The 25,594-nt window shown below is 42.7% G+C and overlaps 1 protein-coding gene across 3 annotated transcripts in view; it reads left to right on the top strand.

The window, feature by feature from the left end:
* LOC126281729 (caspase-1-like) overlaps positions 1–24,977 on the top strand; it is a 161,569-nt gene extending 136,592 nt beyond the window's left edge. For all 3 annotated transcript variants that reach the window (XM_049980916.1, XM_049980912.1, XM_049980925.1), the window contains 2 exons: positions 1,881–2,022; positions 24,630–24,977. In XM_049980916.1, the coding sequence (XP_049836873.1) occupies positions 1,881–2,022; positions 24,630–24,901 (414 nt within the window). In that variant the 3' untranslated portion in view covers positions 24,902–24,977. The remainder of the gene's footprint in view (positions 1–1,880; positions 2,023–24,629) is intronic.
* The last annotated feature ends 617 nt before the right edge of the window (positions 24,978–25,594 follow it).

Genomic DNA, 25,594 nt, shown 5'->3' with positions numbered 1-25,594 from the left:
TAGTAATTGTCTTTTCTCTCCCACTCTTCTCAGTACCTCTTCATTTTTTACTCTGTCCATCCAACTTATTTTTTCCATCTTCCGCCATGTCCAGATCTCAAAAGCCTCCAACCTTTCTCTGTCTTTTTTCCTCATAGTCCATGTTTCAGCGCCATACACTCCATACAAGACATTTTATGAGTCTCTTTCTGTCCAGACCGTTACGGAAGATTCTCCTTTTCTTATAAAACGCCTCTTTTGCCATTTCTATCCTTGTTTTAATTTCTGTGATGCACTTCCAGTTGGTGTCTATCCTGCTTCCAAGATACTTAAAATTTTTCACCTGTTCTAGTGTTTCTCCATTCAGCATAATTTTTATTTCCTTATTTCCTCCTAGTGTCAATACTTATGTTTTATTTGTGTTAATTTCTATTCCATATTTTTTCCGTTAGTTGCAATGGTGTCCACCAAATCCTGTAATTCTCCTTCCCTGTGGCTAGGAGGACCATGTCATCAGCAAAGCTCAAACACCCTACTCTTCTTCCTCCAATTTCTACTTCTTTGTCATCCAATGAGCATTGGTCAATCATATTTTCCAAGTAGAGGTTGAAAAGGGTAGGTGATAATCATCATCCTTGTCTTACTCCTTTTCCTAGTCTGATCCAGTTTGTACTTTCTTCTCTCACTTTAAGGAAGGATCTGGTGATCTTGCTGGCGAAGGTAGATATTGACAAGCACATGGAAAAAACGAGAAACTCTTGCTGTGTGCCGGCGGGCATTATGTTGCTGAAACGTAAACCCAGGATGGCTTTCCACGAACGGCAACTAAACGGGGCATACAATGTTGTCGAAGTACCGTGGTGCTTTAAGACTGCCGCGAATGACAACCAACGGGGTCCTGCTATGAAGTGAAGTTGCTCCCCAGACTTTCACTCTTGGTTGACAGTCAGTTTGAAGCGAGACTGATCAATGAAGAATTTTTTTTTAGTCATCAGTCCTCTGACTGGTTTCATGCGATTGACACGCATTCCACTACTGTGCCAATCTCTTAGTCTCAATTATGTACTCCATATCCTCAATTATTTGCTGAATGGAGTCCAATCTCTTTCTTTTTCTAAAGGATGTACCCCTGCAGCTATCTCCAGTAACATGGAAGTTATTCCCTGATGTCTTAACAGATGTCCTACCATCCTGTCTCTTCTTCTTCGCAGTGTTTTCCATCTATTCCTCTCCTCACCGATTCTGTGCAGATCCTCATCATTGCATACATTATCAGTCAACCTAATTTTCAACAGTCTTCTCTAGCACCACATATCAAACGCTTCGATTCCTTTCTGTTCTGATTTTCCGACAGCCGATGTTTCACTACCATGCTCCCAACGTAAATTTTCAGAATTTTTTTCCTAAAATTGAGACATTTGTTTGATATTAGCAGTCTTTTCTTGCCCAGGATGGCCCTTTTTGCCAGTGCTAATCTGTTTCTTATATTTTCCTTGCTCCGTCCGTCGTCGGTTAGTTTGTTCCCTAGGTAGCAGAATTCCTTAACTTCATCTACTTCGTGATCATCGACCCTGATTTTAAGTTTCTCACTGCTCTCATTTCTGCTACTTCTCATTACTTTCGTCTTTCTTCGATATGCTCTCAATCCATCGTCTGGACTCATTTAGACAGTTCATTCCATTAAGCAGATCGTGTAATTCTTCTTCACTTTCATTGAGGACAGCATTGTCATCAGCGAATCTTATCATTGATGTCCTTTCTCCTTGAACTTTAATCCCACTTTTGAATGTTTCTTCTATTGTGGCTAAGTACCCACTGTCAACCCCTTTACAGTGTTGTCCAGGTAATACATACAGATGCAGATGTAGATACGTGATTGAGATACGATCTGTTGATTGCAGGCGTGCAAAGGTCGAACCAGGGACGTTGGCGCCATTGTCCGAAACTCCATCAGTGACTCAACAGATGCTGCTCCAGTTGTCTCAGTCAGCTTCCAGGTGCCATCGTTCGCTGACTTCCTCATCGCCTACTCCACATTCGAAGGTGTGGTACAATGTCAACCACTAGAACATCCGTCTTTTTTTTTTAATTTTTGTTAAGAGTAATAAGTTTACCAAACACACATCTATTATATGCAGCTTAATTCTGCCCATCTATAAGTGCTACGCGAATGATAGAACTTAAAAATATTTTTGCGTCCGTACTGCTGAGAATTTGAACAGGTAAAAACACATTCATGAACTCCCGCAACAACTTTGTTCAGAAAAATTTGTACATTGAATCATTGCAAATCTTTGGGAGTGGCAAATCAGGAGGGTAACATATAATGCGTATTTAAGTACCTGTACGCCCTTCTCGGTTGCCAGAATGTAGTGGAGTTGGGTGTGCTCTCTCTTCACGTATTCACTGCTGTGGTTCAAGATGGTTGCTATTCAGAGGTATTTTTTCCTGCAAACGTTATTCGGAAATATAGGCGAAGTAACTGTTTGTTAAAAGGTTCTACCTATGCTCGCGCGGAATTAATCTAATGGGAGAAGGCATCTACCTGTTGTAGAAAATTCTTTTCGTCATAGTTTACTGTAACTATGAATCCGTATATCGACTGTCTGAGCTCTTTGTTCCAACGATATTCCGCAGATTATGTTTCTAATCCGAGTTATTATTAATGAAATTTTGACTTATAAAAGTTTCATTATTCATGCTCGTGTTTGTTAGTATCTTTGTAAAATTGAAAGGATGTGACTACACAACTAGAAATTACTTTTATCTCGTTAAAATCATTCAAGGCACATTTTATTTTACGCAAGATCACTGCTTCAGGGGTTCATTAAGACTTTTGTGATGCTTTTACTAACAAAAGTTTAAAATTCAACAAAGCAGTTTTCCTTCGCCACACACAATTTAGAAAAAAAAAATGTTGTGGCTCGACTTCATTGTATTCTTCTCATTAAATCACACACAGTACTTGACAAATTTTCTGCCGAAGTCCACGATAACATGTTCGATGCTGTCAATGGGTCGGCTGATGGACGTATATACAGTTATAATGAAACATTTTCCTTTTTAAAATATGTACACCAATTAAGGGACAGCGACCCAGGCGAGTTGTGGCGCATCAACACATGTGGGCTCGCTGTTGGCTGGTAGATTTTCAGCGACCGTCGGCATCAGGCCAGTTACGAAGTACGGTATGCGATGCTGCTCTCCACTGTCCCCACCTGGCGCCAAGATACAGAAAAAACGAAACAGAAAACGATTACGTACTTCAGTTAATTGTCTCGGAGTGAAAACATTAGAAACCTCGCAGAGAAAGAAAGAAGCTGACCTAATTGTCGCACTGTTGAACATGGAGCTCCGTAGCAGACCGAATGTATGAATTCACCGCCCTTACTGATTAAAAGTAGAAAAAAGGAAATTCTGTTAATTTATGCAGAAAGTTGGTTTAGAACATATACACAGCGACGTTGCCTAAGCGGAGCACAAAATAAGTAAATAAATAAATGAACAAGTAAATTGTGGCCAGGTTTTTGAAGGTCTATTTGTTGGATGGTTCAATGCTGAAATTTGTTAAACTTACGTCAGAGAAGCACTCGACCCAAGGGACAGAAAAGAAGGCTCAAAAATATTAGAGTTCAAGAATGCATTTGTAGATGATCAAAAAAATTGAATAGACTAACAAAAATTAAGAACCTATTAGGGAGGTGGTTCTTGATCAAACTGAATGACTTCAAGATAACGTAGAAAATCTTCCACATAACTGCTATGCAAAAGAAGATAGTGTATTAGTTCAAGAAAGAGCAAATGAAGAAGAATCCAATGAAAGTAGTAGTAATATTGTCTTTTCTGACATCTGTCAGTGACCTTTGACTGTGTTGGAAATCTAACAGTTGAGTCATCAAAATAATGACAAAAAATTTAAAAACATATATTACTCATTCGTTTTTGTTTAACCCTTTCAGGGATAAAATTCATTTTTTACAGATTTTTAAAATATTAACGTGATAACAGTTTCTTCTCAGTCCCATTATTATATTTTAACCACCAAAATATTTTTTAAGTTCTCCATTTTTTTCACAACACGAAGTGGGACACACATGTCCCATGAACCAACGCAAGATACCTTTTCTGCTGACAGACTGATTTTGTAATTTTATTTTTTTAGCCATAAACAGGATTTTGCAGAGAGTAAAATAACTACAAATTATAGATGCATGTAATCTTTTTATTTGTGTAGAGCCAGTGTAAAAAATATTCATTACATTTCAGTTTTCATGATATATGATCAATACTTACAAAACTTTACATGCCATGAAACTTGGAAAAACATGGTGTGGCACAGAGTGGTTCACCACAAGCAGTGCAAACACCTTTTGTTCTCTTCTCTTTAGAGTTTGTGCTGGGAAGAAAGTGGGCATTGATCCCCTCTTTTTCCTGGATGAATACCCATTAATCAATTGTCTTGCTAATCTTTACAAATAATGTCTGCTGGGACACATGTGTCCCACTAATTTTATTTCGCTTATAAGACAGTACAGTCGCTGAGAAGTACATTCCACACTCTATTTGTACTAAAAAATGATTATTAAGTTAATAATAAGATGAATTACTTACTTCAGACATCGCTGGAAAGTGAGAAATGATGAAAACTGAAGAATGATACAAATAAGTGGCGTTGCAGCGGCCATATATACACGCCAGTGAACAAAAGTAGTCACCGCTTCTCTGTTGCCTTTGCACTGCAGTCCCGATTTTTTTTCTTAGGTTCAGGACAGTCGTCCCTAGATGGGAGCACCGTCCAGAGCTGGGTAACATATATCCCGACACTCGAACTGGCGCTCAAAGTTAGTGGGACATATATGATCCATCAACCACGAAAGGGTTAACAGACAACGAGATAAAAAAAAGCGTTAACAATTAACGTTTGACACCTTCTGTATCAGCCACAGCGTGAGAATGTTTATAGGACTTGGATGGCACATTCAACTAAAAATCACAGTTTGTACAATTATTGTTGCAGTCTCTTTACCACTGGCACGATTTTGAACAACGCATATACTCATAAATTTGTTAAAAGTTTTCAAGCCTCACTAGAAATCTGTCAACCCTCTGCCACGTACCTTACACATTGTGTCCCGCCCTAGCTGCATCCGGACCGTCCTAATCACTTTGCTCTACCTGTTCCCTGGACTCGGCCGAACTTCGCCCGCACAGTCCCGTCTGCCAGTTAGTATCGCTCTAGTTTTCGTAGACTTCACATCGTGCCATTGGATATTACCATCTCAATAGTTGTGATATGGAAGTTTCAACGACAATTCGTGGTATGCCTAGTTGCCACTATGAAGGTTATTCTTACACGGAAGCATTGCGGCGGAAAGCTTAAAAACCAAGAATTCTACAGCGCTCTTTTCACACCAGCATCATTGTGGAGCTCTGGATGACACAAGGTTTGAAGTACAGAGGACTCTGAACCAGGCAAAAAAGAGGGCACGAGAGGAAAATACGTTTATTTCTAAAATCTGTTCAGAGGAGTTAGGTAGCTTGCATAATCGAGGGTACGACTTTGTGGCAGAAATACCAGACCAGCGAACAACGAAGAGGGCGGGCAAAGTTGCAGGGAAGTGAGAGGGATCCAGAGACAAGAGAAGAGATTGAACTCAAACCAGAGCTATTAGCTATGGATGATGACAGCAGTTTCATGTTAAGCGACAATAAATCAGGAGACAGGATAATAGTTTCTTGTGGAAGAGAAGGGAGAGAGGCTCTAAGAAGTAAACGAGACTTTTTTACGGAGTGCACGTTCTAGTGCTGTAGCAAACAGTTTTCACAGATAAATAGGGTGTTACAAAAAAGGTATGGCCAAACATTCAGGAAACATTCCTCACACACAAATAAAGAAAAGATGTTATGTGGACATGTGTCCAGTAACGCTTAATTTCCATGTTAGACCTCATTTTAGTTTCGTCAGTATGTACTGTACTTCCTCGATTCACCGCCAGTTGGCACAATTGAAGGAAGGTAATGTTGACTTCGGTGCTTGTGTTGACATGCAACTCATTGCTCTACAGTACGATCATCAAGTACATCAGTACGTAGCATCAACAGGTTAGTGTTCATCACTATCGTGGTTTTGCAGTTAGTGCAATGTTTACAAATGCGGAGTTGGCAGATGCCCATTTGATGTATGGATTAGCACGGGGCAATAGCCGTGGCGCTTTACGCTTGTATCGAGACAGATTTCCATAACGAAGGTGTCCCGACAGGAAGACGTTCGAAGCAATTGATCGGCGTCTTAGGGAGCACGGAACATTCCAGCCTATGAATCGCGACTGGGGAAGACCTAGAACGACGAGGACACCTGCAATGGACGAAGCAATTCTTCGTGCAATTAACGATAACCCTAATGTCAGCGTCAGAGAAGTTGCTGCTGTACAAGGTAACGTTGACCACGGCACGGTATGGAGAGTGCTACGGGAGAACGAGTTGTTTCCGTACCATGTACGGCGTGTTCAGGCATTATCAGCAGCTGACTGGCCTCCACGGGTACACTTCTGCGAATGGTTCATCCAACAATGTGTCAATCCTCATTTCAGTGCAAATGTTCTCTTTACGGATGAGGCTTCATTCCAACGTGATCAAATTGTAAATTTTCACAATCAACAGGTGTGGGCTGACGAGAATCGGCGCAGTTGTGCAATCACGTCATCAACACAGATTTTCTGTGAACGTTTGGGCAGGCATTGTTGGTGATGTCTAGATTGGGCCCCATGTTCTTCCACCTACGCTCAATGGAGACGCTATCATGATTTCATACGGGATACTCTACCTGTGCTGCTAGAACATGTGCCTTTACAAGTACGACACAACATATGGTTCATGCACGATGCAGCTCCTGCACATTTCAGTCGATGTGTTCGCACGCTTCTCAACAACAGATTCGGTGACCAATGGATTGGTAGAGGCGGACCAATTCCATGGCCTCCACGCTCTCCTGACCTCAACCCTCTTGACTTTCATTTATGGGTGCATTTGAAAGCTCTTGTCTACGCAACGCCGGTACCAAATGTAGAGACTCTTCGTGCTCGTACTGTGGACGGCTGTGATACAATACGCCATTCTCTAGGGCTGCATCAGCGCATGAGGGATTCCATGCGACGGGGGGTGGATGCATGTTTCCTCGCTAACGGAGGACATTTTAAACATTTCCTGTAACAAAGTGTTTGAAGTCACGCTGGTACGTTCTGTTGCTGCGTATTTCCATGCCATGATTAATATTATTTGAAGAGGTGTAATAAAATGAGCTCTAACATGGAAAATAAGCGTTTTCGGACACATGTCCACATAACATATTCTCTTTCTTTGTGTGTGAGGAATGTTTCCTGAAAGTTTGGCCGTACCTTTTTGTAACACCCTGTATACAGTTCATGCAGATTTTGGAAGTAATAAAAATGAGACTAATATCGAACCAGTTGCATTTGCATTATTACCAAATAAAAGGAGAGACATACATCCGACTTTTCAGAAATGTGCTGGAAAATATTCCAGAATGGAACACTGCAGGTGTGACTGTAGATTTTGAGTCAGCCGCGATTTCTGCAATTTTACATACGTTACCAACTTCCTCAGTCCATGGACTCTATTTCCACACGAGAAAGTCTTTCTGGAGGAAAGTACAGGATCTTGGACTCGCTCGAGAATATAAAGAAAACGAGGAAGTGAGACAACAAATTCGCACGTGTGCTGCGCTGGCGTTTCTACGGCCCGAAGATGTATGTGATGGCAGGCTGGAGATACGTACATTCACAGGCACCGGATGTTTCTGGGCTTTCTGATTTTTTCGACTATTTTGTAGAGAGGTGGGTGGAAAATGAAGAAAACCCTATCAGGCTTTGGAGCTGCTACAAACGGCTCAATCGAACAACTGACCACCCCTGCGTGTTCATATTACGATTGCAGTGGACACGCAAACGTCGGGGCTCGCCCTTCGATCAATGTAAACGTGTCGGGCTTCTGGTGAATCACATGTTTGCTACAATAGGTCGATAGTCGCCCCCACAGACGCCGTCATCGAGGTGAACGGCGCTCGAAACGTCCAGCGCGCCACGGACGCAGGCTGGCGGGATCTGTATTATGCTACGGGAGACATTCTCCTGCGCTTGCATGGGACCTGTGGTAGTAACCGAAGACCCGCTGATAGCTGCGAACCACCCACATACCTTTACATCTTCCCCAACGGCGGTGACATCTTTCATTAATATAATTGTCCTCAGTGGTTTGAGGAGCTTAAGACTGAACTCACGTTGAAATTTCGCCGATCAAATTCGTCTGATGTAAATCCTATGGAATCCATTTGGGTCACTATCGGGTGCCATCGCCGCATACACAGATAACAGGCTCGTAATTTATTCGTATTACATGAAGTACGCGTCAACATCTAATGCCACATACCTCCATAATCCTATCAACAAACTGTCTGATCTCTGATACGCAGAATAAATGGTGTATTTCATTACAAACATGGACAAACAAGTTGTTAAGCGGGTGGTCATAATACTTTAGCTCATCAGTGTAAAATATAGACTGGCATTGGCAAAAAAATCGGTTCTGGAGGAGAGAAATATGTTTGCATCCAATATAGCTTTAAGTGTCAGAATTCTTTTCTGAAGGTAGTTGTGGGAAGCTTGCCCTTGTATGGAAATGAAACGTAGACGATAAACAGCTCAGACAATAAGAGAAGAGCTTTTGAAATGTGGTGCTATAAAAGAAAGACGAAGATTAAGTGGGTAGCTCGTGTAACCAATGAGAAGGTACTGCATAGAATTGGAGAGAAAAGGAATGTGTGGCGTAACTTGACTAAAGGAAGGAATCGGTTTGTAAGGCGCATTTTGAACCATCAAGGAGTCATCAATTTAATACTGAAAGGACGTGTGGGGGCTAAAATCTGTAAAGGGAGACCAAGAGACGATTGCAGTGATCAGGTTCAAAACGATGTAAGTTGTAATAGTTAATTGGAGATGAAGGGGCTTGCACGGAATAGAGTAGCTTGGAGAATTGTACAAACCAGTCTTTAGACTGAAGACCATAACAACAACGTTTAGTTTGTTTCTAGTGTTAAATTGTCATTTCACGTTTTAATGGAGTCCAGTAATTGTAGTAGCCAAAACTAGTTATTAAAGAAACTAAAATTTCTGTCCTGATGGAACGTTTTGATAAAAAGTACAAAAAGCGATCGCGGGCTCTTACTAATACTTCACGCATTTGACTGATGGAAGCAATAAGTTACATGGGTATGGTGAGAAATAAGTAGATGCTGAGGGTAGTGGGAGAGCAAGACAACTACTGAGTGTAATAAAAAGAATGAAAAGAGCCTTAGAAGGATATGTGGAAAGTGAGTTGAAGGGTGAAGAGATTTCTAATCCTGGATGGTGTGGAGGACGGCGGCACGTATATAAGCATGAAGAAGAACCGCCTGAGATGCAGATGAGAAATACCTCTTAATGTAGTAGTTAATGTCTGATGATACCAATGATGACTTTTTTCATAAAATGTAGAGTTAGTGTTACGTTAGAAAGCTTTCTTATGTTATGAGATGGATAGTAGAGATATTATTATTATTGGTATTCGGTTATACCGATTTCTTTACACAATTGAATGATATGCTGCAATATAGTTCTATAACTTCATTTCATTATGAGTTGTTAGACTAGAACCGGTAGGAGCATTAACAGAAACATGACCAGGACTGATCATTTCAGTGGAGGTGTATTCACATATTACATCACTCCAAATGGAATAAGACAATGAAGCAATAAAAGAAGGAAGTAATTGAAACTTTGGTTGACCAGGTTATTTTTTGTAACTCTTTATAGTTAACAATGAACAACTTTAAAAAAATTACTATTCATAGAATGGGTTTGATTTCATTGGTCCATTATTTGACAGGCCTCTTAGCAATGGACACTTTCATTGCTCCATCATATGGCAGGCTTTATAGTGAGGAACACATTCATTGGACTGTCAGATGATGGCCATTGCTGCGAGGGAACGCTTTTGTTGATCTGTGATATTATGCTTTTCATACTGAAGCCTGTTGTGTACATAGTTCCGCATAGTCAGCGCGTATACAACTTTCCCACTAGAGCGCGCCCCTCTAAGGACAACAGCGCGGCCGCAGCGCTCGTCTGTATCCGCACTACGAGATGGCGCTGCCATAGAGACGGACCAAATTCTGCTTCCGCCGATCCGCGTATTAATATGTAACGTAGCCAATGAGATTGCTGCTAACGTAGAACCTTTTTGCCTCGCGGATCACACTCGCGCAGTGATACAAGAACACGCGAGGTATTATAACGAGTGTACAGACCTCTGATTAGTCAGTCTGCATTTGTCTGCATCAGTCTGTACAAGTTCTACATTTGTCTGTACCAGTCTATAGTCAAATTTCAGTCTGCGCCCAATAAGATTACCATATTCCTGTACATCACCATGAAGATAAATGTATAGACACTTTTGTCAAGTATCAGAAATATATGTGAGCATAAGATTAACGTAGCAATACCAAAGGAACTTCAGATTGTCAATTGTAAATAGCATCCAGAACCAAGTTAAGTTATTTTTGTGCTTGTTATTATTTTAATAAATGTGTGTGAAAATTAATCATGTTCTGTTTAAAGTTGGTCACAGTCAATCTGCTACTCTAAGCGTGCAAGAGGCATTTCTATCGTCTGACCTAACAGCAGAAGATAAACACGCCACGATAAGACCACGAGACATATTGCTGATACTCGCCTACTTCGTAAGAACGACAAGTCAAGTAATCTGATGGTGTGTGTACTGAAGGTCTTACAGTACGCTCACCACAATGCCACACGGTGATGAATCCACAGTTAAATGTGTCTTGTATTCGGGGCACTCTTTTCTTGCTACGTAGTGAGAACACACTTTTATTGATATGCCAAATTACAAAACTCGCAGCAAGAGCACACTGACATCAGTCCATTAATGACACTTCTCATAGTGTAAGTGTGTGTATGAGTTCTTAAGGGACCAAACTACAGAGGTCATCGGTCCCTAGACTTACACACTACTTAAACTAACTTAAACTAACCAGTTTTAAGAACAACACACACGCCCATGCCCGAGGGAGGACTCCAACCTCCAGCAGGAGTGGCTGTTTCTCATAGTGAAGGCACACTTTCGTTTGTCGTGTGACCGCCCTCACAACAAAATAATACTTTCATTCTTCTGTGATACTATGAACCTCGTAGTGATCAGTCCTTGTACTGAGTGCGTATGGTGATTGATTTGATTTGCACAGGGAGACAAAAACAGCAGTGGTTAAGCCTATTGTTGCCCACAGCGAAACTGAGCTTACTGTGCGGTTTCGCTGCCTGTGATACCAGCAACGCTAACCAGTAGCCTAAATATGTAGTAAGAAACCCTATAGTAGTTCCTTATTGGACACTATTTCTTCAAGACTTAATGATACGAATATCCTGTGTCTTTGGACGTCTAACGCTTCTCATTGCAAGCTCAGGTGTCTGGCGATTTCATCCCTCTCATCACACTTAGGGGCTTCTTTCTCCATAGTAATATTATGTTGGTGTTTCTCAAAGCTCTCATGGCCAGTCATTACTTATACGTTGTTCAAGTCCGGGATTACAGAACTTCTCGTGAAACTTGCCTTTGGCTTCATCAACTTGCCAAGTTTTTGCTTTTGGATCATCGATATTCTACACGTTGCCTCCTGATCCAGCTACGTAGTTTTGATTTTACCGTTGCGTTAGTATGGTTAGGGTAGGTTCTGGTCCAATAAATGTATCGTCACACCAGTCTTGGCCAGATTATCAGCTTGTCCTTTGCCAGTTGTTCCTCAGTGACCAGGAATCCACAGCAGTTTTATTCTGGTGTTTTCACCTGGTCTCACAAGGGCATAGTAGCATTCTACTATGATCTTTGATATCATTGCAAGCGTTGATAGAGATTTCACAGATGCTTGGCTGGCTGAAGATGCTATGAGCCTTGCAGCATCTACGCTAGTTCTCCTCAAATGGTTCAAATGGCTCTGAGCATTATGGGACTTAACTTCTGAAGTCATCAGTCCCCTAGAACTTATAACTACTTAAACCTAACTAACCTAAGGACATCATACACATCCATGACCGAGGCAGCATTCGAACCTGCGACCGTAGCGGTCGCGCGGTTCCAGACTGAAGCGCCTAGAACCGCTCGGCCACCCTGGCCGGCCAGTGCAGAGCCCCAGATGTTCGGAGAAAAGCGCAAATGACACCTCTATATAAAAAAGGGCAAAACGACGGATCCACCAAATTAAAGAGCAATACCCCTAACATCGATTTGCTGCAGAATTCTTGAACAGATTCTCAGTTCGAATATAATAAATCTTATAACCGCAAATCAGCATGGTTATAGAAAGCACCTCTAGTGCGAAACTCAGCTTGCCCTCTACCGCGAGATAGGGATGCCGCGATGCCCCATTGGAGCTGTTAACGAAGGTACGAGCACATGGAATAAGTTCGCAGCTATGCGAGTGACTCGAAGGCTTCTTAAATAATCGAGCTCAGTATGTTGTCTTCGACGGCGAGTGTTCAACAGACATTAGGGTATAGTCAGGAGTGCCCCGGGGAAGTGTTCAAATTGGTTCAAGTGGCTCTGAGCACTATGGGACTTAACTGCTGAGGTCATGACTCTCCTAGAACTTGGAACTACTTAAACCTAATTAACCTAAGGACATCACACACATCGATGCCCGAGGCAGGGTTCGAACCTGCGACCGCACCGCCAGGGAAGTGTGGCTGTGATTTGCCGGACGGGGTGGGAAATAATGTGCGGCTGTTTGCTAATGATGCTGTGGTCTTTAGTAAGCCAATGAAGTCAAATGACTGTGGGAAGATGAAAGATGGCTTAGACCAAATTTGTGGTTCACATGTTGAGTGGCAGCTCGCTCTAAATGTAGAATAAATCGTAAGTTTTGCAGATGAGTAGGAAAAACAAACCGGTAATATTCGAGTAAGGCATTAATAGAGTACTGCTCGACACTGTAACGTCGTTTAAATATCTACGCGTAATGTTTCAAAGTGATGTGAAATGGGACGTGCATGTGAGGATTGTGATAGGAAATTTGCACAGAACCAGTTATAAGAGTCGAGGGACATGAAAGGGAAGCAGTGGTTGGGAAGGGAGTGAGACAGGGTTGTAGCCTCTCCCCGATGTTATTCAATCTGTATATTGAGCAAGCAGTAAAGGAAACAAAAGAAAACTTCGGTGTAGGAATTAAAATCCATGGAGAAGAAATAAAAACTTTGAAGTACGCCGACGACATTGTAATTCTTTCAGAGACAGCAAAGGACTTGGAAGAGCAGTTGAACGGAGTGGACAGTGTCTTGAAAGGAGAATATAAGATGAACACCAACGAAAGGAAAACGAGGATAATGGAATGTAGTCGAACTAAGTGGGATGATGCTGAGGGAATTAGAGTAGGAAATGAGACACTTAAAGTTGTAAAGGAGTTTTGCTATTTGGGGAGCAAAACAACTGATGATGGTCGAATTGGAGACGATATAAAATGTAGACTGGCAATAGCAGGGAAAGCGTTTCTGAAGAAGACAAATTTGCTAACATCGAGTGTAGATTTAAGTGTCAGGAAGTCGTTTCTGAAAGTATTTGTATGGAGTGTAGCCATGTATGGAAGTGAAACGTGAACGATACATACACTCCTGGAAATTGAAATAAGAACACCGTGAATTCATTGTCCCAGGAAGGGGAAACTTTATTGACACATTCCTGGAGTCAGATATATCACATGATCACACAGACAGAACCACAGGCACATAGACACAGGCAACAGAGCATGCACAATGTCGGCACTAGTACAGTGTATATCCACCTTTCGCAGCAATGCAGGCTGCTATTCTCCCATGGAGACGATCGTAGAGATGCTGGATGTAGTCCTGTGGAACGGCTTGCCATGCCATTTCCACCTGGCGTCTCAGTTGGACCAGCGTTCGTGCTGGACGTGCAGACCGCGTGAGACGACGCTTCATCCAGTCCCAAACATGCTCAATGGGGGACAGTTCCGGAGATCTTGCTGGCCAGAGTAGTTGACTTACACCTTCTAGAGCACGTTGGGTGGCACGGGATACATGCGGACGTGCATTGTACTGTTGGAACAGCAAGTTCCCTTGCCGGTCTAGGAATGGTAGAACGATGGGTTCGATGACGGTTTGGATGTACCGTGCACTATTCAGTGTCCCCTCGACCATCACGAGAGGTGCACGGCCAGTGTAGGAGATCGCTCCCCACACCATGATGCCGGGTGTTGGCCCTGTGTGCCTCGGTCGTATGCAGTCCTGATTGTGGTGCTCACCTGCACGGCGCCAAACCCGCATACGACCATCATTGGCACCAAGGCAGAAGCGACTCTCATCGCTGAAGACGACACTTCTCCATTCGTCCTTCCATTCACGCCTGTCGCGACACTACTGGAGGTGGGCTGCACGATGTTGGGGCGTGAGCGGAAGACGGCCTAACGGTGTGCGGGACCGTAGCCCAGCTTCATGGAGACGGTTGCGAATGGTCCTCGCCGATACCCCAGGAGCAACAGTGTCCCTAATTTGCTGGGAAGTGGCGGTGCGGTCCCCTACGGCACTGCGTAGGATGCTACGGTCTTGGCGTGCATCCGTGCGTCGCTGCGGTCCGGTTCCAGGTCGACGGGAACGTGCACCTTCCGCCGACCACTGGCGACAACATCGATGTACGTCCACGCTGTCGCGGCATGCTACCAGTGTTAAAGACTGCGATGGAGCTCCGTATGCCACGGCAAACTGGCTGACACTGACGGCGGCGGTGCACAAATGTTGCGCAGCTAGCGCCATTCGACGGCCAACACCGCGGTTCCTGCTGTGTCCGCTGTGCGTGCGTATGATCATTGCTTGTACAGCCCTCTCGGAGTGTCCGGAGCAAGTATGGTGAGTCTGAAACACCGGTGTCAATGTGTTCTTTTTTCCATTTCTAGGATTGTAGTTTAGAAAAGAAAAGCTTTCGAAATGTCGTGCTACAGAAGAATGCTGAAGATTAGATGGGTAGATCAAATAACTAATGAGGAGGAACTGAATAGAACTGGAGAGAAGAGACGTTTGTGGCACAACTTGACAAGAACATGGTATCGGCTGGTAGGGCATATTACGAGGCATCAAGGGATCACCAAATTAGTATTGGAGGGCAGCGTGGAGGGTAAAAATCGTAGAGGGAGACCAAGAGATGAGTACACTAAGCAGATTCAGAAGGATGTAGGTTGCAGTAGTTACTGCGAGATGAAGAAGCTTGCACAGCATAGAGTAGCTTGGAGAACTGCATCAAACCAGTCTCAGGGCTGTAGACCACAACAACAACAGGTTCGAACAACATTCAAGTGCTACGGACGAGCTTTAGGAACTCAATTGGCAATCCCTGGAGGGAAGGTGACGTTCCTTTTCGAGGAACACTACTAAGAAAATTTCCAGAACCAGCCTTTGAAGTTGACTGCAGAACGATTCTACAGCAGTGGACATAGACTGCGCATAACGACCACTAAGATGAGATACGAGCAATCAGGGCTCGTACGGAGCCATATACTCAGTTGTTTCCCCTCGCTCCATTTGCCATATACACAATTGTATCCCCTCGCTATATTTGCGAGTGGAAGAGGAAAGTTTATGACTAGTAGTGCTACAGAGTACCCTCAGCCACGTGCCTTAAATTGAAGTGGTGTGTATTTATGTAGAACAATGTAGGTGTTGCATGATCAGCTGCTACTTCCCTAACCATTCCTATATGTATCATAGTCATTATATTTCTGCAGATCTACATCTACATCTACATCCATATTCCGCAAGCCACCTGACGGTGTGTGGCGGAGGGTACCCTGAGTACCTCTATCGGTCCCCCCCTCTATTCCTGTCTCGTATTGTACGTGGAAAGAAGGATTGTCGGTATGCTTCTGTGTGGGCTCTAATCTCTCTGATTTTATCCTCATGGTCGCTTCGCGAGATATACGTAGGAGGGAGCAATATACTGCTTGACTCTTCGGTGAAGGTATGTTCTCGAAACTTTAACAAAAGCCCGTACCGAGCTACTGAGCGTCTCCCTGCAGAGTCTTCCACTGGAGTTTATCTATCATCTCCGTAACGCTTTCGCGATTACTAAATGATCCTGTAACGATGCGCGCTGCTCTCCGTTGGATCTTCTCTATCTCTTCTATCAACCCTACCTGGAGCGGATCCCACACTGCTGAGCAGTATTCAAGCAGTGGGCGAACAAGCGTACTGTAACCTACTTCCTTTGTTGTAGGATTGCATTTCCTTAGGATTCTTCCAATGAATCTCAGTCTGGTATCTACTTTACCGACGATCAACTTTATATGATCATTCCATTTTAAATCACTCCTAATGCGTACTCCCAGATAGTTTATGGAATTAACTGCTTCCAGTTGCTGACCTGCTATTTTGTAGCTAAATGATAAGAGACCTATCTTTCTATGTATTCGCATCACATTACACTTGTCTACATTGAGATTCAATTGCCATTCCCTGCACCATGCGTCAATTCGCTGCAGATCCTCCTGCATTTCAGTACAATTTTCCATTGTTACAACCTCTCGATACACCACAGCATCATCTGCAAAAAGCCTCAGTGAACTTCCGATGTCATCCACAAGGTCATTTATGTATATTGTGAATAGCAACGGTCCTATGACACTCCCCTGTGGCACACCTGAAATCACTCTTACTTCGGAAGACTTCTCTCCATTGAGAATGACATGCTGCGTTCTGTTATCTAGGAACTCCTCAATCCAATCACACAATTGATCTGATAGTCCGTATGCCCTTACTTTGTTCATTAAACGACTGTGGGGAACTGTGTCAAACGCCTTGCGGAAGTCAAGAAACACAGCAATCTACCTGTGAACCCGTGTCTAAGGCCCTCTGAGTCTCGTGGACGAATAGCGCGAGCTGGGTTTCACACGACCGTCTTTTTCGAAACCTATGCTGATTCCTACAGAGTAGATTTCTAGTCTCCAGAAAAGTCATTATACTCGAACATATTACGTGTTCCAAAATTCTACAACTGATCGACGTTAGAGATATAGGTGTATAGTTCTGCACATCTGTTAGACGTCCCATCTTGAAAACGGGGATGATCTGTGCCCTTTTCCAATTCTTTGGAACGCTTCGCTCTTCTAGAGACCTACGGTACACCGCTGCAAGAAGGGGGGCAAGTTTCTTCGCGTACTCTGTGTAAAATCGAACTGGTATCCCATCAGGCCCAGCGGCCTTTCCTCTTTTGATCAATTTTAATTGTTTCTCTATCCCTCTGTCGCCTATTTCGATATCTACCATTTTGTTAACTGTGCGACAATCTAGAGAAGGAAGCACAGTGCAGTCTTCCTCTGTGAAACAGCTTTGGAAGAAGACATTTAGTATTTCGGCCTTTAGTCTGTCATCCTCTGTTGCAGTACCATTTTGGTCACAGAGTGTCTGGACATTTTGTTTTGATCCACCTACCGCTTTCACATAGGACCAAAATTTCTTAGGATTTTCTGCCAAGTCAGTACATAGAACTTTACTTTCGAATTGATTGAAAGCCTCTTGCATAGCCCTCCTGACACTACATTTCGCTTCGCGTAATTTTTGTTTGTCTGCAAGGCTTTGGCTATGTTTATGTTTGCTGTGAAGTTCCCTTTGCTTCCGCAGCAGTTTTCTAACTCGGTTGTTGTACCACGGTGGCTCTTTCCCATCTCTTACGATCTTGCTTGGCACATACTCATCTAACGCATATTGCACGATGGTTTTGAACTTTGTCCGCTGATCCTCAACACTATCTGCACTTGAGACAAAACTTTTGTGTTGAGGCGTCAGGTACTCTGTAATCTGCTTTTTGTCACTTTTGCTAAACAGAAAAATCTTCCTACCTTTTATAATATTTATATTTACGGCTGAAATCATCGATGCAGTAACCACTTTATGATCGCTGATTCCCTGTTCTGCATTAACTGATTCAAATAGTTCTGGATATCCTAAGGGTATCTAGTTACTTAGACTTTTTTTAACATTTATGTCCCCACCGCTGCCTCCATTGTAACCCAAAGGTGTAATGCGCATGTCCGGATTGGCCTCCAATCAAGCAGTGGGCGTGCTGCTAATTCCTCTTGTTATGGATAAGCAAGCCAAGCTCCTTAGCACCCACCTTCTGTTCACTTCATTCCACCATTCTGTAACCCCATATGTTAGCCTGGGTCCGAATACAGTGGTATATATTCAGTACATACTCCCTGAGTTTAGACACCAGTTTTTACCACAGGCCCTTCTAATTCTCATACGAGTACCTTTTGCCTTGGAACATGTATTCTTGAGGTTAGGGATCCATCACAGTTTCGCATCCATGGTTTCCCATAGATACTTCACTACCCTCTTTGCTTGTAAAGTTTCGTCGAGAAGCTTGAGGTTCCATTACGTGAACGGGAATGCTGTCTCGTAAATGGTACTACGATAGTTTTCTTGGGACTAACCTTTAGATCCTGTTTCCCACCTCTGTTTTGCACAATATTCAGTGCACCTTATGCCACTCTTCGAACAGTATTAACAAATTAGCCAAGTATTACTATGAGTAAATCGTCTATGTATCCTTGGTAAAATATCCTCCAATACGTAACTTTCCAATGAGTTCATTTTCTGCTACGTTCCACAGGAGTGGGAAGAAAACACTTGTTTTGGACACCCTCTGATAGTGATGATCACCATTTTCTCATTCATCATGGAGGCTTATACTTTCCTTCTACTCAGTAATGTCTTAATCCACCGGGATATGGTAGTCTCAGTACCATGCTCTTATGCAGCTTGATTCGAAGATAATATTGCAAAAAGCTCCCTCAGTATGCAGGAAGATGGAGAGAGCAATGCCTGAAAGTGTGCAACTTTTTCTGCCTTTTTCTGCCTTCGTAAGATTTGCTTGGTTCAGACGCACTTTGGTTTCCATGCAGAGGGACCTAACTTAAATCTCTTTTCCTAACATACACATTAACCTGTACTTATAATCCTTTAAAAAAAGGAGGCCAAATTGATTGGTCTCGTATCTTTAGCCTTCGTATGATCAGTTCTCCATGGCTTCGAAATCAAAGCGATCTTCTTTGTCCTTTGACGGTATATTTTATACTGAACGAGATATATAGTCTCTTGTTTGACTCTATGGGTATCCTCGTCCAGAGCGTGCGTGAATTTGTGGCGTCTTTGAGCTGTTGTATCTAGAGCAAAAAGAATTTTACGAGCGGTATTCAGACAGAAAATCTTAGGCAAAATGGGCTTGGGCAGTAGCAATATAACAATACAAGGTTAGCAAATACAAAGTTTCATTTGAGCACCACTGATGCTATCTGTATTCTAGTATTGAATACGTTGAGCGTAAAGTTGAAAATTCTGTAAAAATTTTAAAGCTGTAGTATTTTCGATCTGATTTTGCAAAAAACAGTTTTCTATAAACGCTCAGCCGGCAGTGGTGGTCTCGCGGTTCTAGGTGCTCAGTCCGGAACCGCGCGACTGCTACGGTCGCAGGTTCGAATCCTGCCTCGGGCATGGATGTGTGTGATGTCCTTAGGTTACTTAGGTTTAAGTAGTTCTAAGTCTATGGGACTGATGACCACAGCAGTTGAGTTCCATAGTGCTCAGAGCCATTTTTCTCCTCGTAATCTGGCCGGCGGTGGTATTCATTAAGCTGCAAATCTGATTACAGTGGCGTTTTGCAGGCCACCGGTTGGTCGATGTATTTGTTGTTACAGATGTCCATAAGTGCACAGTTTTAAGGTTTCTGGCGCACACAATTTAAGTTTACTTAAGCTACACACAGTTTATAAAACTTGCCGACCGCGAATTCTGTAGAAAATCAATTCGTATTATGAGTGCCGCGATCGCGAAAAACCGTCCTGGGCGGGAATGTACTCACACACAATAGACAGTTCGCTTGAGTTCAGAACGACTGTTACTGATTTACCAGAAGTATTGTAATGTTATGCTACTTGGACAAGGGCGCCCGCCATAAATACGTAAGTTGACAGTACTTGAGTGTACGAAAACACTGTCAAAGTACAAGCGCAGTTCAATTCACAGACACAGAGCTACAATACCGTCCATTCTCGGTTGCATTGTCATAGTTACTTCCTCTCACGGCACAGTCTCAGTATTTACTTCGCCCAGTTTCTACTCTCACCATTATCATATCACGTCCTGGCATAAAACAGTCAATAAAAACGTACATCGCTTGCCACTAAACTCAATCTTCACCAGCTCGTAAAAGTCGCGACTCCCACAGTAAAACAGGTGTTCGCCTCTCTAGCTACCCAGCAACACACACCCCCTTTGTTCGATCGACTATCGATATTGCTCTCTCTCAATACTCTCGCCTACAGTTTATACAACATCAAAGTAAATTATATATATCTTTACACAACTATTTTCTACCAAACGTATTCCTGTAAACGATAAACAAAAAAAATTAAAGCTTTCCACAATCAATAAACTCTAAACATATTTATCTACTTACAAAAAAGAAATTCTTTCCAGTTACATATTACATCTAGAAAACAACTTTTATCTCTATTTTACAGGACAAACAAAAAATGAGCTACAACATCAAAGAGATATGAACAGACGGAGAAAAGAAAAAAAACATGGTAAATACATATCTATCGCAAATAACGATGTCTTCACAAACTGCTCGCTACTATGCCGCAACTAAGACGTACGTCAATCACAGATAAAATTAAACACAGAGACAAGGATCTTATTCGCAACTCTTGGAGTTCGCTCATTCGTCCTTGTTCTAACACAGGAAAAAAATTTACAGTAGCAGAAAAATATGAGAACCTCACAACTTTCATTGATCCCTCATGTGCCAGATGTGACAGGCTTTGTATCGAAGGCATGCTTACATTGGTCGGTGGTTTTATGGGCCTTGCGCTGAGTACACACTTTGAGGCACCTTATCTACCGTGTGAGGGCTCTAGTGTGAGCATGCTTTCATTGGTCTGTTGCATAACAGATCCAATAGTGAAGGCATACTTTCGTTTGTGATATTATGCATCTTGTGATTTCTGTGATCCATCACAACACGCCTCGTAGTGAGGACACACTTACATTGACCTGGGTTATGATGGGCTTTATATCGAGGACATTCTTTCATTTGTCCATCAGATGACGGGCTATATGGGGTGGGGGCGCACTTACTGCAAAACTTCACGCGTCCACTTTGCTCCATACTTCTCGGAAGTACCCAAAACCGCACCACGTTTCACTTAGCATTGCAGTACGGCATTTTTCGGTCGACACAATTCTCTGAGTACGGCAAAATCGTAGTGTCAGCCTTGTTCACCCTTCGCTACTTGTTTGTCGTATGAAGGACGTTCACAGATCCAGTGGCTATCATCAAAAGCCTTTAAAACGAATAGGAACGACAGAACAGAGGGGCGAGAATTCTCAGTTCCCATAACTGATGGGTACTGCACATTTGCTATGAAACGTTGTTACATTTCCTTGCAGGAAAAATGTAAATACTTGGTAGACAATGAAAGAACAAAAACTTACAACAATGTACAGACTGTAGTCATTGTTCTGCACATAAAGAAGCGCTATGTGATAAACTTGCAGGCATGGAGCACTTGAAGAAATTGGAGGTATGAACAGTAAAATTTCTGAAGTCGTATGCATTATTCCATTGTCAGCTCCAACCGTTTTTAATAGAAGTGAATGAAAATTATGGAGACTCCATATATTACTGAAAAGCATGTTCCAAGAGGCACCCTTGGAACGATATTCCGATTTAGAAGCCACTATTGATATTTTTATTAAGGAAAAAGAATTGCAGGAAAGAAAATAAGAACATCCGAACTGGATTGGAGACTTCAGATTTTAAGTGGACTTGACTGCACATTGCCCACAGTAAAATATTACAACGTAACTTCTCTCTGATTTGATGGGGATGCAATTAAAAGAAAACAGTGTCGCAGAAGGGACACATTCGGACAAAGACAGACCTCTCCCCTATGCTCGTTGGCATTAAGGAACGCGAGGTTCGAAGAATTCATTGTGACCTTAAAAGAATTGTAAGGATAGTTTCCTAAGCGTTTTGAGGACACTAGTCTTATATCTGGTTCAAGCTGTTTTTGGACCGTTTACTGTTTCAGTTGAAAGCGCCGAGGTGGGTGTTCATATGCAACTGTTTGATCTGCAAGGTAATTCCCGTTTTGGAGACAAATATCCTTAATGTTAACATCGTTTAGAGCCTCTACATTGTTTTCTTGAGGCAGAGTTTCCACGTCTCCATAATGGGGCTGCAAATATGATACAATATTTGGATCAAAACATGTGTATGAAAAACGTATTTTCGATCATGACACCAAATAAATAACCATTACGTGGCAACCTGAGTGCGAAAATCTGTGATATTGTCTGAGTCTGTCCGTAAGCCGACAGTTCGTATCTGATGTCTTCGGCGCGCCAAAAATAATTAAATAACACTGAAAATTTAATTTTTGTAGCCATGTCGTTGAGAAATGTGAGATATATAACCAAGTCGTATGCAGTGCGACTGGACTGCCATTCAAATTGACTTCACGCAGTCCCCCCCCTCCCTCTCCTAGCGGTCAGACAGCGTAGCGTGGCGGTGTGGGAAATGTTCCGGCCAGGTTGAGAACTATGGCACTCGTGTCAGGGCACGGCGCGTGAGCCAGGTTCTTTGCCGCCCAGGCTTAAAAGTCAAGTACAGTGCCTCTCATAAGTTTTGGGACAAACGGTGTTCACAGTATGTCTGGGTATTAAAGAATTTAGGGTAGTTAATAGTGAAATAAAGATGTACGTCGGAAAGTCGTGCATGTGACTATAGGCGATGGAAAATGCAATCACGTTCAAATGGCTCTGAGCACTATGGGACTTAACATATTAGGTCATCAGTCCCCTAGAACTTAGAACTACTTAAACCTAACTAACCTAAGGACATCACACACATCCATGCCCGAGGCAGGATTCGAACCTGCGACCGTAGCAGTCCCACGGTTCCGGACTGCAGCGCCTAGAAGCGCAAGACCACCGCGGCCAGCTGCAATCACGTATATTTGCTTGTTTACAGCAGAAAAGGCCCATTTCTTACTGCATGTTATGAAACTCTGTACTTCAAAAGTTTTGGGACAAATGTTGGCAACAGAGCGCCAGTGTGCATATCTGTTATTCGTTACTTCCTGCGATGTCTAGAGCTCAAAAGTAACACAAGTGTGTTTGTACACAATGGTACATAGAGGTAAAAACAGCAGTTTTGAACAGTTACTAATATTCCACGACGAAAAGGAAAGAACACGCAAAGAAATACCAACGCTACTGACTATGAGGAAAAGTACTGTAGGGAAGATCGTCCGTCGACATAAATATAAAGACAGGATAGAAAATCTGCCACGGACAGGCCGTCGAACGATATTTGTGAGGACGGAAGAGAGGGCAACAGTGCAGAAGGCTAAGCAAGATCCACGAATCACAGCTACACAAATTGCCATTCAGGCTGAGGAAGGGTTTGGGGAGATGGCCAGTCGTAGCACAACCAGACGAGTACTGAACAGAGAAAATTACCAGAGGCGAATTGCAAGAAGGAAGCGTTACATCAGTCTTGCCAGTAGAAAGAAGAGGCGGCTATTGGCAAGGAAACACATCAACAAGATCATGGAGAGTTGGAATCAAGTAATTTTTTTGGATGAATCAAAAGTTTAACATATCAGCGCCCGATGGACGAATAACGGCCCGGCGGCAGCCCAACAAAGAGCTGGAAGGAAAAAAATGTGCAATCCACAGTGAAATATGGCAGGTGCCAGTTATGGTTTGGAGTTGTGTGTCGGCCCAGGGAGTGAGTGAGCTGGTCTTCATTGACGTAACAACCGATAAACATGTACACCTGCAGATTCTAAGGAACAATTTGAAGAAGAGCGCAGAAAATATGGGAACTGGAAACTGTTTCAAATTTTATAAGGGCAAGGACCCCAAACATACCGCCTATATTTGTACGGTTGTGGCTCCTGTATGACTGTCCGAAAGATGTAATCCTCCTCCACAAAGTCCGGACACGTATCCTATAGAGAATGTATGGGATGCTTTAGAAAGAAATATTGGAAAAGTCGCCCTACGGTCCAAACAAGACGTCAGGAGAAGACTGCAAGAAGAACGGAAAAATCTAAGTATTTCGAACTTACAGAAGCTTGTACAAAGTATGTGAAAACAGCTGAAACAAATGTTACAACGTCGAGGTGGAAGGACACAGTACTAATTCCTCATTATTTCCTGGTTTTTAGTTTATTTCTGCACCTCTTCTGCACTTCCTTCCAAAATTTTTGCACCGGAAATCACATATTATTTCGCATAAATATGAAATTATTTGTATTTTGTCAGTCATTAAATTATGTAAAATGTGCAATTTATTGCTCTGTGAATTTCATTCTGCCTGTTGAAATAGCAAGCACAATATGTTTAAGTAGCGTGACACGCACCTGACTCACACTTAAGTCGGTGATTTTGTGATGTCGCAGTTACTTGCACCTGCCTCACGCTTCCGTCGGTGATTTTGTGATTTCGCAGGTATGTACTCCTTCCGCCATCTCACTAAAGGCTCGTGGTTCATCCAGACGCTGTGTACTCAGCTGAGAGAGCATGCGGGCGACAAGGACGTTGTGTCGCTGCTAACCGACGTCAACCGCATCGTGGGCCAGGACAACCGCTCCACCGACCCGTCCGAGCCGTGTATGGACGGCTTGGTGCAGGGTCCCTGTTTCATCTCCTCCCTCACACGCCGGGTACACCTGTGGCCGCCTGTTGTAGCTGCCCCGGACGCCTTGCCTAATGTGGAATAACTCTAACTTCCATCTTTTCTTTCGTCTGATTTTCTTGGAACTAAGTGTTTAACTTAAATAAAAATTTCTGATTATATTGTCATGGTGTAATTGTTCCAATATTTTCGTTCCTTTTGCTGATGGATATGCAAAAAACTGGTGATTTCAAATACTGGGGAACAATCAAGAATGGGGTGCCGCAAGGTTCGGTCCTGGGTCCTCTGCTGTTCTTAATATATATTAGTGACTTGCCATTATATATTCACGGAGATGCAAAGCTGGTACTTTTTGCCGATGATAAAAGTATAGCTATCACACCCAACAGACAAGAATTAACTGGTGAAATTGTAAGCGATGTTTTCAAGAAAATCATTAAGTGGTTCTCTGCAAATGGGCTCTCATTAAACTTCGACAAAACACAGTATAAGCAGTTCCTCACAGTAAATGAAATGACACCATTGATAAATATAGACTTCGATCAGAAATCGATAGGTAAGGTAGAATATTCAAAATTTCTAGGTGTATGCATTGGTGAGCGGTTGAACTGGAAAAGGCACATTAAGGATCTGACGAAACGTTCGAGTTCAGCTACTTATGCTATTACGGTCACTGCAAATTTTGGCGATGTCCATCTCAGTAAATTAGCTTTCCACGCCTATTTTCATTCTCTGCTTTCGTATAGCATCATATTCTGGGGTAATTCATCATTGAGTA

The sequence above is a fragment of the Schistocerca gregaria genome, chromosome 1 (assembly GCF_023897955.1).
Source record: "Schistocerca gregaria isolate iqSchGreg1 chromosome 1, iqSchGreg1.2, whole genome shotgun sequence".
Taxonomy (NCBI): Eukaryota; Metazoa; Arthropoda; class Insecta; order Orthoptera; family Acrididae; genus Schistocerca; species Schistocerca gregaria.
This window is presented reverse-complemented; position numbering and strand designations above follow the sequence as displayed.